At 36.9% G+C, this 13,050-nt stretch overlaps 1 protein-coding gene across 1 annotated transcript; it reads right to left on the reverse strand.

Moving 5' to 3' along the window:
* Positions 1–90: 90 nt before the first annotated feature.
* On the reverse strand, positions 91–12,967 carry LOC133516353 (uncharacterized). The gene is made up of 5 exons (XM_061849259.1): positions 12,806–12,967; positions 10,373–10,535; positions 9,364–9,566; positions 1,334–1,585; positions 91–583 (listed from the first exon to the last, which is right to left on the reverse strand). Exons 1-5 carry the CDS (start codon positions 12,834–12,836, stop codon positions 405–407), a joined length of 828 nt encoding a protein of 275 aa, XP_061705243.1. The 5' UTR covers positions 12,837–12,967; the 3' UTR covers positions 91–404.
* Between the last annotated feature and the right edge of the window lie 83 nt (positions 12,968–13,050).

The raw sequence follows: 13,050 nt of genomic DNA on the forward strand, positions 1-13,050 counted from the left end.
AGTACATACCTAGTCTACACACCAAAGCAGTAAGTAAGCTATTTTCTACCGATACGTCGGACATTTTATGCTATCTTACTGCTTAAAGGGACTACAGTGGGATCTTTTTCTTAAAATTTGTCGTCCCCAAACTTAAAGAGCATAATAATCTTAGGGTTGACGAGTATATACCCAGTTGGTGCTTTTAAAACACAAAAGATAACACGTCGCGTCGCACGCGTATAGTTGTCGTTACTGCAGCGAGTCAGGATAATAAGATGATGAGCATTTCGTTGGTGGTGCTAATTCTCTATCTGCAGGTATTATGGCGCATGTAGGACTTGTTTACTTGTTGCCATTCACCTCGTCAGCGGGGAGTCTTCGCTTTTTATTAGACGATGCACATTTGGTAATCGTGTTGTCGTTTAGCTGCAGGTGCTCTGCTGGGTGCAAGAGACGAAGGGAGGCACCTCGCAAGCACAACGCGTGCACTTTTCGTCCACCGTGACCTCGTCGCCGACTGAGAGCGTCTCGTTCCCGAACAGGCACTGCGCGCTCACCGCCTTCAGGTTTAGTCCGCGGACGACTTTTGTGTCCGATGCCGCTGGAACACATAGTCGACAACGATTAATAACTTGCGGTAAGTAATATATAGATATCTCCAAGAGAAACTACATTCTTGATGTAACCCTGAACAGAAGGCCTACCAATTAAAGTGTAAGGCTGCGTATCAACCAGATATGTGCGAGGATGCGTTCCTCGTCTCTGATGGAAACGCAGTCTAAATAGAGTGACAGAGAAAGATGCCTGCAATTTGCGAACTTCGGTGTTCGTGGTAATAACCCTGATTCGCTAATACATTTCTACTATGCCTAAAGCATATTACAAACAAAGAATAACATTTACAATAACAATATACATATGAAAAAGTTGAATTCGGAATTTAGTTTTTTTAATAGGTACTAAGCATAACAATTTTGTTTTAATTAGTCCAGAAGAAAAAGCCAAAGCGCTGATGGCCTAATGGTAAGAGCGTACGACTTTTAATCCGAAGGTCGCGGGTTAACAATGAGTTATTCGAAACTTATGTACGAAATATCATTTGATATTTACCAGTCGCAGATGGCAGTTGTTTTCGAAAAACTAGTGCCTATGCCAATTCTGGGGATAAATTGTCAAGCGGAATCCATACTCCCAGTGAGCCGTGGAAAAATGCCGGGACAACGCGGGGAAGATGATGATAAGTCCAAAAGAAAAAGCCAGCAGTGAACCCAGATTTCTAAAATCTATTTCGGCTATCCAAGTTATAACGATAGATCAATTTTTGCACAGGAAAAGAAGAAATAATACTTACGGCATTTGAAACCGATTGGGCAACTGCGTGAGTTTTTGAAGAAGATCGGAGCGCAATTGTCCAGGAGGTTCTTCTGATAGTGTATCTCAACGCCACAGTTGATGTCGCGGCAGTACGCGGGGCTGACGGTCCCGTTCCACTGGGGCGTACACACGCAGCTCTGCATGGAGTCCTTAGGCTCGAAGGACTCTCCCTCGCGATACGTCTTGCTGTCGATCTCGCAGGTCGCTAGCTTGGCGATGGCGTCTTTACCTATTGGAAATGGACTTAGTAAATGTACTATTATTTCTAACTCACTTATTATTACTAGTAGCTCTGTGAGCTGTAGACCTCGCGAGCATAGCTTAAAAGTGAATAAATGCATGGCTCTACTGTTTAGAAGAATTTATAAAAACTATACTGACAAAAATACATAATTATCGAATAGGGTGGTCCAACTTTGTATATATAGAAAAAAAAGTGGAATAGATTTTATCTTCACAAGGCTCCTTTTATTATATTATGGAATAGTAATCTATGTGTCAAATTTGAACTCATTTGCAAATGATTTAGTAGTCGCTGTACTCGCTATGATTTTGTGATTTGCAATATTCTCGTACATTTGTACTTAATAAAACTTATAACAAGTCCTTAAAGACATTTCCAAAGCAAATATTGATGGGTCAATTTATTTTCATACAATTTTGTATAGCAGAATTGTTTCATTTATAGCGACTTCTAAATGACGTTTAATTGCTCTACATTTTGCTAGGAATATTTTTTACGTATATTAGAATAAAAAAACCCCGCATTAAAAACCACCCTATTATCGAACCTACCCAAATTTGACGGAAATCGGTTTAGAAATGCGACCTGTAGAGTAGAACAGACGGACATACGAAACAATGTTATACCTTTAAACGAGCAATTCTTGTATATATATATATATTTCTGTGATCTCGGAAACGGCTCTAACGATTTCGCTGAAATTTGGTATATGGGGGGTTTTGGGGGTAAACAATCGATCTACATTAGTCTTATGTTTAGGAAAACGCGTGTTTTCGAGTTTTCATGCGTGTTTCTTTCGACGCAGAATATGGTCGCTAATTTCGTGTTGCCGGCCACTGTCCCTCTGGTCCAGCGGGTTAAGACGCGGACGGCTAGGAATGAGTGTTACGGGTAAGGTCCGACCGAGATCTCGGTCTCGGTCTCGGCATTCTCGGCCAAAAATCGAGCCGAGATCTCGGTCTCGGCTCTCGGCCAAAATGGGCCGAGATTCTTGCCGAGACTGAGAATAGGCAATGAGTTATCATTGGTGAATTTGAACTTTCCCTGCACGAGCGCCCGTTTCTTAGCCACCCGCTGGTTGCATCGCCCGGTTGGTGTGACGTTTTTTGTGATTTTGATTGGTTTCGTACCCACATTTTAAGCCAATTACTTATCAAATACTAAGTGTTGGGATCCGATAGGCGCGGTTGCAAGTAATGACTAGTTCATTTAGGTCTTTTCGTTTTGTGGTTATTGTTATTGATGAATAAATAAGTGTATATTGTTATCGGGATGTAACTTAGATTAACTTGTTGTGAGTAGAAGATGACACTGGATATTATGATACTAAATATATTTGTGTTAACGGGAAAACGCAAAGCAGTATCTAAGTACAAAACGACACCTGTGGCGGATATTTTGGTTTACAATATAGAACTCTTTATTTTGTTATTGTACGTCTCTTTGTCCACATCCGTACTGAAAAAACCGGCCAAGTGTGTGTCGGACCACGCATAATGGAAGGTTCCGTACCTTCATACAATACAAAAAAGCCGTTAGTGGCACTTTCGTCGTTTTAATAAGCAGATCAGTTTTTTTTATAACTCTTAAATGTCTTAACCGACCTGTGAACTGTGGTATTCAAAATAATTTTCCTGAAAAATTATTTGCCTATTAAGCTTTATTACTTAGATATTTTTAAATGGTTTTGCTCTCCCAGTTCAAAAGTTAGAGGGGATCACACAACTTTTTTGGAGCGATTATTTCCAAAAGTATTTACTTAATAAAAAAAAACGTTTTTAGCAACCTTTATGTATTTTTAAATACCTATCTAATGATGAGCCACATGATTTTTTTAAATTTTTAGTTACATTTATATGGAGTATATATTTGAAAATATATTTTACAATTTTTTTTCGAAACTAAGAAGCGACTTACATAATACATGTACACCTACGTTCCAAAGGTTATAAAATATATCGTATAGTTTATGAGTAAAATGGCTGTGACGTACGCACAGACCGACAGACATAAGGACATGTCGAAACTATAAGGGTTACATTTTGCCATTTTGGCTACGGAACCCTAAAAATACTATTTAATAGCGCTACGGATTGATTATGATAACTTTTTTCTGATAAATCGTTGAATTTCAATTATAAAACATTTTTAGTGCAAAATTCGTTTTTTTTCTATTTTATAAATTCTCGTTCTCGGTCTCGGCCGAGAATCCAATTGAATCTCGGTCTCGGTCGGACCTTAGTTACGGGTTCGAATCTCGCCTGGTGACTGACTTTTGTTTTTTTTTATATGTTCAAGTTTATGTATAATTTTTTAATTTTTATTGTTTTAGACAAGTTTAATTTAGTAAAAAAATGTAGTTAAGATTATCACACCACCATAAATACCTATACACCACCATATTACCATAAATAGTTATAACCGAGCAAAGCTCGGTCGCCCAGGTACTGTTTGCTTAACAGGCCAATTCGAATGTTATTCACATCTAAAAGATAAATAACTATCATGCATTTCGCTCATACTCCGTACATGTATTGGCGCAAGCGAGACGTCACATTATTAAAAACTGTTAGAACGCCATTTGACTTTGATCCTTAGTTTTTCACTGATATGTATTCAATTAGTTAAATATCGGAAACCGTTATGGCGCCATCGCTCGAAACGATGTCGCTATACCTTTGGCCTTTGATCTGTTAGATGGCGCCACTTTTTGATATTTATCAAATTTAACACATATCAGTGAAATAATCAAATTCAAATAGCGTTCTAAAAGCTTTAATCGTGTTTCGAAAGATGGCAGTAAATTTATTGTGGCTACAAAGCTCAAAGTTTTCTTTGACAATCCACCTTTATACCACTTTAATAAGTCCGAACCCTTGCTGTAATTAAGCCATTCATGACTTTAGCAGTAAGTAAACATGGAACTCTGCGATTTTTTTTTAAAACTAGTTGGAACTTTAATAAATAAAAAAATAAAACCTATATTTCAAATTCTCTTTGCTAACAACTACAGTACCTACAGAATTGGAATGGAAGAGAAAATACTCCCCTTCCCATTTCCAAACGCCCACGGTTAGTCGGTCATACCCTGAATGGTAAAAGTATACTCCATCTTCGTCGGCAAAAGGAGGGCCGAGCTTCACTTTGTAGTGTTTTATCTCTATAGGATTTGGTAATTTAATCCGCTAAATAACATTTTTCTACAACGAATACCTTTCCTAAAATGTCAACAGGAGATTTTAATAAATGGTCGGAACACTGTGCTCCTGTAAATTCGTGCCCTGCATTTTTGTAGACAAGATCTATAGCAGGCATCGCTGGCTGTTAGTAATCTATATACACTAAAATTATCTAAAATAATGCCACGAGCCGTACCGTTACTTTCTGCCGCGACAGCCATTTTGAAACATTGCTGCCGTGGCTGGGGAAAAATGCTAGAAAACTGTTTCCCTCTTTTAGCTATGCTATTCATTTTGGTAATTAAGAGGCTGTCAATACCTAAAGCGCGCACACTGTCTATTTGTATCGGAGTAAATGAGATAGCACTGTCGCATGTTACTGGGCCTGGGCAAGGGAATAATAAGAAAAATATTTAAATAAAAAAGTGGATTATTAGTATAATATTTTACTCAACCACGGTTTAGATATAAATGTTTTGAAATTGTGAATTTAATTGCAGACCTATAAGTCAAAACAATAAAGACATAAAACCGTTTAATTGTGATTTTAAGACCAATTTTTGCAATTATTTTCTATCGAGCCGATTTCGTTCAATCGTGTATCGAGTACAACCACGGTCTTTGAAATATAATTAATATGAACATATATTTTTCTTACTTGACTAAAACAAATAGTCTTCCTTAAAAAACTGTTTAAGTAACATCAATTTCAAGGACATTGGGTGTTGACAGCCTCTTAAAGCAATATAACATACATTTACGTTTAAACTTCTGTTCCTAAAATAATATCAATATACCGATCTACAACTAATCTATAGAAAAGCCAAAGTTAATAAATTAATGTAAGTGCAAAACCTGTTCCGAAAAATTCTGAACATGGCCTGCGCAACCTTGCGCAACTGACCGTCTCCTTGAACTTTAACGGGTGAAAAAAAATTTAAACAATAAAACTGAAACGAATGCGCTTATCTCGCCCTTCGGACTCACTTTATCTATCGACAATACGAAATTAAATGGAAAAAGAAACAATAAGTTACAATTCAGGGGATAGATCCAGCGACCTCTCTCTCCCTGCTACAAAGCTTAAGTCAATCAATAATTTTTAAGGAAAAAAAAACGACTTCAATGCGGGAGCCCGGTAAATAAAAGATTAGTGTTGATTTTGAATTTCATACAATGAAATAAATAAAAAATCTTAAAAATCTAATTTTCTTAACAAACACAGCGAAGTGGACAAATCGCCATACGTAAACTAAGCGTCGTTGATCCATTCTGATCATCATCAGCAGTTCCACTTCATCAAATGTCACCCTTTTTAAATGTAAATGCTTTATTTGTTGATGAAAATACAAAAATCACAATATGTATGCCTTTCACATTTGAAGAGTTCCTTCGATTACTCATGGAACCCATCATCAGAACTGAGTTTTAAGAAAAACGGGACCAATCTGTATATATATATAAATTTAAACAAAAAAAAATTAAAGATCGGTTCAGAAATGACGGAGTTAAAAAAAACATACCATCGAATTGATAGCCTCCTCCTTTTGAAATCTTGAAGTCGGTTAAAAATAGGAAATTAAAGTCCAAAAACAAAAACCAAATTTATTGTTCGGGATGGGAACCCGGAACCTCGTCACTGTAACGCGAGCGTATTCCAACTGAGCCAAGAATGGATATATGTCACATGGTGAAATTAGGCTACTTATTCTAGAATAAAACCTAAATATCTAAATACCCCCTAAACCAGAGTTCTAAAATATTTGAGTTTTTCTCAAATAACTCTGTTAACATGTCTCACAAGGAAGAAACTCTTATGATACGAGACGGCTATTTGGTTAGGCGCGAGGTACTATGAATCCGCCATTTTGAAAAAATTCCAAATACTGGATCGATAAAAAAATTCTATTTAATCATAGAATATGGTCACAAAATTTCACGCGAATCGGTTGAGAATTGCGACCTGTAGAGGAGAACATCCGGACATACGAAAGCAGATTGCCCGAGTCAAAAGTGTCAAAACGTAGACCTTCGCTACGCTTCGGTCAACAACAACTAAGGAATGCGTGCTGACAAAGATAATAATTGATGACAGTTTATTCCAGTCTATGTGGATTTGTCTTGTTTTCGTATATTATTCGTTTTTAGGGTTCCGTAGCCAAATGGCAAAAAACGGAACCCTTACAGATTCGTCATGTCCATCTGTCTGTCCGTTTATGTCACAACCACTTTTTTCCGAAACTATAAGAACTATACTGTTCAAACTTGGTAAGTAGATGTATTCTATGAACCGCATTAAGATTTTCACACAAAAATAGAGAAAAAAAAAACAATAAATTTTGGGGGTTCCCCATACTTAGAACTGAAACTCAAAAAATTTTTTTTCATCAAACCCATACGTGTGGGGTATCTATGGATAGGTCTTCAAAAATGATGTTGCGGTTTCTAATATCATTTTTTTCTAAACTGAATAGTTTGCGCGAGAGACACTTCCAAAGTGGTAAAATGTGTCCCCCCCCCCCTGTAACTTCTAAAATAAGAGAATGATAAAACTAAAAAATATATATGATGTAGATTACCATGTAAACTTCCACCGAAAATTGGTCTGAACGAGATCTAATAAGTAGTTTTTTTAATACGTCATAAAATTAAAAAAAAAATTTTTTTTTCATCATACCCATGCGTGTGGGCTATCTATGGATAGGTCTTCAAAAATAATATTGAGGTTTCTAATATAATTTTTTTCTAAACTGAATAGTTTGCGCGAGAGACACTTCCAAAGTGTTAAAAATGTGTTTGTTTTTAATGCGTCATAAATGGTACGGAACCCTTCATGGGCGAGTCCGACTCGCACTTGGGCGCTTTTTATCATTTACCTTTGATAATACTCTATCGTAGAATTGTGTCCTTTTATTCAATGTGACGAATTTGTTCGGTGCAGACGGATCCATTATAAATTTATAACGGCTATTTACTGCACACATTGAACAACACATTAGGGTGCAGTAATGGCGTTACGTCAACGACGGTTTAGGAAGCCATTGTTTCGTGGGTGGCGTTTCAATTGCTGCCGGCCTAGCCAAGGTGACAATCGCTATCGCTACGACAACGAAACGCTATGGGTCTCTCTATCACACACGCGACAGAGACAGTTTCGTTTCGATCGCTACGGAGCGTAAGCGATTTGCACGTTGGCTACGCGTCCTGTTAAGTAGTTCTCATAGATTGATTAAAATTCTGAACTGTTACAGGATAGTACAGGATGTTAATAGCACTGACAAGTTTCGTCTACAGAAAGTTAAAAAATCGTTCATGGGAAACTGTGTAACATTTTATAACAAAGTACCCTTAGAGGCATGGAACCTGCCCTATACTTCATTCAAGCAATACGTCAAAAATGCACTTCTCAAAAAGGGATACTATAAAATAGATGACTACTTGGGAGACACGGAATCATGGCCAAGTATCCAGTCTCAAAAGCTGTAATAGTTTGGCGTGCAGTGTCCCGGAGAGGCATATGGCGCTGTTGTTTCTAGCTGTTCAACCTTATGTATTAATGTTTGTTATGTTTTAGTTATTTTGATGATGATATTGACATATTAAATACATAGTAGTTATGTATTCTGTAGAACTAGTTTTAAGATTGTTAGCTTAACAGTCTCTTGACGTGAAATATGTATTTCAACAATTTTTTATTTTTTTTATTCTTTGACATTTGGAGAACCTTTACACCTCCAAATCTTATTATTGTGTATTATTATTTTTCTCAGACCGTGGGGACCTTATACATCTCCAAACTTAATGTATTAACCGTGGAGACTATACGTCTCTGTCATATTGTATAATGTACTTGACTTGGTACATACTAGTTATGTACAGAATGTAGCATTAGTTTATGAGACTGCTAGTTTAACAGTCCAGACGCGGTTTATTTATTTAGTATAAATTAATTTATAATGTATTAATTTTATTTTGACACTTGGAGAGACTTTACACCTCCAAATTTTATTATTATTAGTACTCTGACATTGGGGACCTTTTACATCTCCAGATTTAATGTGTTTTTAACCATAGAGACTATACATCTATATTGTATTGTATTAATTTATTTTAAGATTATTATAATGTAATGTTTGCCCAGGTATTGGCTGTTGTATTTATAAATGTTGTTATGTATTTTTCATGTCACTATATGATGTTACTATAAATGTTGTATTGACTTGTAAAAGAGCCCTTGAGGCCTACTTGCAGAATAAATTTTTGAATTTTGAATTTTGACATACAAACAATGAGATCGATGGATAAAAATACCGATGGTTTGCCCAAGAAGTAAAAAAGAATAAGAATAAACTTTTAGTAGTCGGTCTTCTTAACTTTTCCTACTAACGTACTAATGAGATAAAGTAAACGTAAACGAATAGTCTTGAGCGCTTTAAGCTTTATTTGGACAGTTAACAATAATTCAGTCAGAAGGTGGGTAACAAGAAGTCAACAAATAATTTGGATAGTGATAACACTAAGTGAGATGGTGGGTAACGTTTTAGAGTAGAAACTATCAGACCTATTTAGTACTTATGTTCTTACCGCACACGTTTCCCACACTGCAGCAGGAGTCCAGCTCAAAGGTGGCCACGCACTGCTGCAGGTCGGAGTCGAAGCTCTCTACACAGTCGACGGCCGCGCACTCGAAGCGGGGCTCATCCGACACCTGGCACGTGCAGCGCTGCGAGCACGGATTCTTAATCAGGTTCTGGGGCAGCACGTCGTTGTTAGAATATGCCACACCTCTGAAAATAACAATAAAAACATCTTCTGTATATGCGAAGAAAAGAAATCAATTATTTCTTCGTAAATATGAATTTAATTAGTAAATAGGGGTGAAAACAAAATATGTATATTCTATTAGGGAACTGTAGGTAAATATTCACTACATCGCATTGTTCTATAACACATATAAATCTAATTAAAACTAAAAACGATATTTAATAATATTATTTTCTTATAAATAGATATATATTGCTAATATGTACAATTTTCGTATAATTGCAAGACATCATTTATCTCCGTACGACCAAGGCCTTCGCATTTCCCAATGTTTATGTCAAGAGGCTACTTGTAGTTTGCTCTTTTAACATAATACTTATTATTGACCAATACACTGCCGCAGACGGAAAGCCACGGAGGTCGCGTCGCTCCACGGCTGTGGTTGCAAAAAGTAGCCGTCATTGTCAATGCCGTCCGGTTGAATAGATTCATTTAAGTTTTGATGACCCTGCCTTTGATTGCGAATTTGGATGTTTAAAAATGAAATGAATAGGGTTGGGTCACGGTTACAATACAAAAACTTACTGTAAGTAGCTACTGGAACTATAGAGTCTATATATACGTTATAGTGTCCGCGGCTAGGTACAATGAAAAAATCTGCTATTTTGTTATCTCAAAATTTTCCATAATTCACGATGAACGTAGATTTCTCCAAATTCCGACTTAATTCAACAAAATTAGGAAGCAAATCGACAGCCAGGGAAAACTTACAAGAAATTACCCCGGTCATCTCAGAATATAGAAGTTATTGCTAAAATCAGGTACATACCGGTAGTAGCACTTGGTGGGGTCGGGGTGTAAATCGGGGCAGGTGAACGCTTGCGGGCATCCTGCGGCGTCGTCGGCGCGCGGCGCCGCCGTGCAGCCCAGTTCCAAGTAGAACATGGCCAGATCGCACTCGCCGCCCATTTCCGCTTGCGCCAAGCCCACCACTGCAACACAAACACTCAGGTCTATACCATTGTGTAATTCTATTTTACGTTGGTCACAACTTCTTTGTCGGTTAAGTACTCAAGAGTCAAGACTGAGGAATCCAACCGCCAAATCAACCACGAAATGCCCGTCACGAATGTAGCAGACCTAGGCATTCATTACCTACTGGGATCTTTAACAAATTAATCTCTGACTCCCTATATGGCCAGTATGGCATAAATATTTGTATCTGCCCATCATAGTTACTACTTTTTTTAGCTAATCATGACGATCCTCTCATCTACTAGTAAGCTGGAACTGAGTTTAAGTACCCGTGGAGGGTAAGAATTGGTCGTACATTCATTTCGAGTAGAGACACTTAACTAGTGCAGTGCCAATGAGATGTCCACGGCTCTACCTGGGGTACGGGTAGGGGGAGTGTGTAAGTAAGCAGAAGTTAATTTTGTTTTTTAGATTGTTGTCTGAATTATTATCGTCGTATGACTGACAAAGAAAAAAATATCGTCGTTACATTATTATGTAAGTAGGTTGATGGCAGCGGTAGTGGTAGGTTTGTAAATACGTTCACTTTCTAAAGAAAGATAGCATCAACTTATTCATGCTCTAATTAGTTAAGTATTGAACGCGAACTGCATAATTCCTTAAAGTACGAGTAGGTATGTATATTATTATGAGCATATAACTAAGCAAATTCCTTACTTGAGCATGTCTATGAGATAGGTATCTACATAGAGTACAGAACCACTTAATTGCGCGGATACTAACCTAAGAGGAAGGAGCAAAGGTCAAACTAAGTTCCTGTTTTCCTTGTTCTCAGAATTAAGCATTGCGCTTTATTTTGCTTGTTACAAGAAAAAATAAGACTTTTTATCAAATAACCTAGGTATTTCATATTTAAGTTAATGTGGTTATTAGAAATGGGCAAATGTCCAATTCCAAAGATCATGTGTTTCAGCGTAGTGTCAAGTCAAAACTACTGAACAGATTTTGATAAATGACGTGTTAATCAATTCGCTTTCTTTGTACCCAATAGCATAAGCCATAAATATCTCCTACTTAAATGGAGGAAGTTCTATACGAATAAACCGTTCATTGCGTTAATTATTTTAATCATGTTTATTATATCGAAATGGGCAAACACGGCTCACTGCTAAGTAGAAACATCTGGTACCTATGTAATCTAATCGTGTTGGTTAGGTTGATGCTCCATTTCCATGAGAGATATATGTATTTAATAAATATTATCATTCTCAAGTGGCTAGTACCGTATGTATACTAGGTATTTACATTACCTAAAGTCCTAATATTTTTAAAACTAGGGCAGTGTGGTGAATATCCATGGGAGATTATAATCGTATACAGTGTTTTTTTTATTATTTAAGATCGACTCTTCAATACTTTTTTTTCGGTGTTTTGTGCTATACCATCATATATTATAAGAATAAAATTTAAATCGCGAACAATGATAAGCTAAGAACTATATAATGCCGGCAAGTTGTACACCTGCATGTATTACTGACCTAGAAAATTACTATGCGTTGTCAACACACATCGAATGAATTATTAAACACCCTTAGAACCATGAATTCACAGAAAATACCTAGGCATTAATTTTGGCATGTTTATTTTGGGTAGTATTTTGAACAGTAGAATTTTTACGGGAACTTTACGACTGTAACGTTCAATAGATACGATGAAGTTTTTACGGTTAAGTACGGCATTTACCTGCCTAGGTGAGTTAGATCTAGAAGAGTTTAGTTCGTTGCGTATAAAAATAAATAGAATAGAATAGAATCACGTTGAATATGCCTTCCGAAGCCCTCCTAGTTCTACCTACAAGTCAAAGGCTTACAGTAATAATTCAATAGGCGTTTGTTTACATCGTGGTTGCGTTATACACCTGCGTAATTACGGTAGTTACAGACTGCATAGAGCAGACTTCCATGAGTGGTTAGATATATATAACGAATATGTAACTACTCGTAGATTTGATCCTAACTACTACACATTTCCGCCCACAACATTTTTATGACTCTACTTTCCACAATGACTTTTTTGTTTTTCTTAATAATTTTTTATTTTCGCGCAAATCGCATGTTGTGTAAACAATATTACTTGTAAATATAATTTTTATTTCGACTACTAATATTAAATAAATATATCGACCTCAGCATCATATATGTAGTTTAAAAAGGAAGGTAATCAGAGTTTTACTCTATAATAAAAGGAAAAAATACAACATAATTAATAAATTAACAAAAATACTTACGGATCGCCACAAAACACAGCAGAACCTTCATGGTCGATGCACTTCCGAGTTAAAAACAGTTAATTTCCTAAGTTTTTGTTTGGTGCGCCTGGCGTTGTATTGTGACCAAAGGCCGTGTGGTTGGAGCGAGCGGCGCAGTCGCTTGCCCGCTGGGGAGTGAGATAAGCCGCGCTCTCATCTCCATATTCTGCCACGGTCAGTGCCAGGAGAGGCATTCAAACTATAATGCCGGCTATACACACTCG

Source organism: Cydia pomonella, chromosome 3, assembly GCF_033807575.1.
Source record: "Cydia pomonella isolate Wapato2018A chromosome 3, ilCydPomo1, whole genome shotgun sequence".
Classification (NCBI taxonomy): Eukaryota; Metazoa; Arthropoda; class Insecta; order Lepidoptera; family Tortricidae; genus Cydia; species Cydia pomonella.

Excerpts from the sequence above, each read along its gene's own strand:
- LOC133516353 (XM_061849259.1), bottom strand. The coding sequence starts at position 12,836 with ATGAAGGTTCTGCTGTGTTTTGTGGCGATCC. Across the intron at positions 10,536-12,805 it reads GCTGTGTTTTGTGGCGATCC|TGGTGGGCTTGGCGCAAGCG; the intron begins GTAAGTATTTTT and ends TTTGTGTTGCAG. Across the intron at positions 1,586-9,363 it reads CAGTGTGGGAAACGTGTGCG|GTAAAGACGCCATCGCCAAG; the intron begins GTAAGAACATAA and ends CATTTCCAATAG.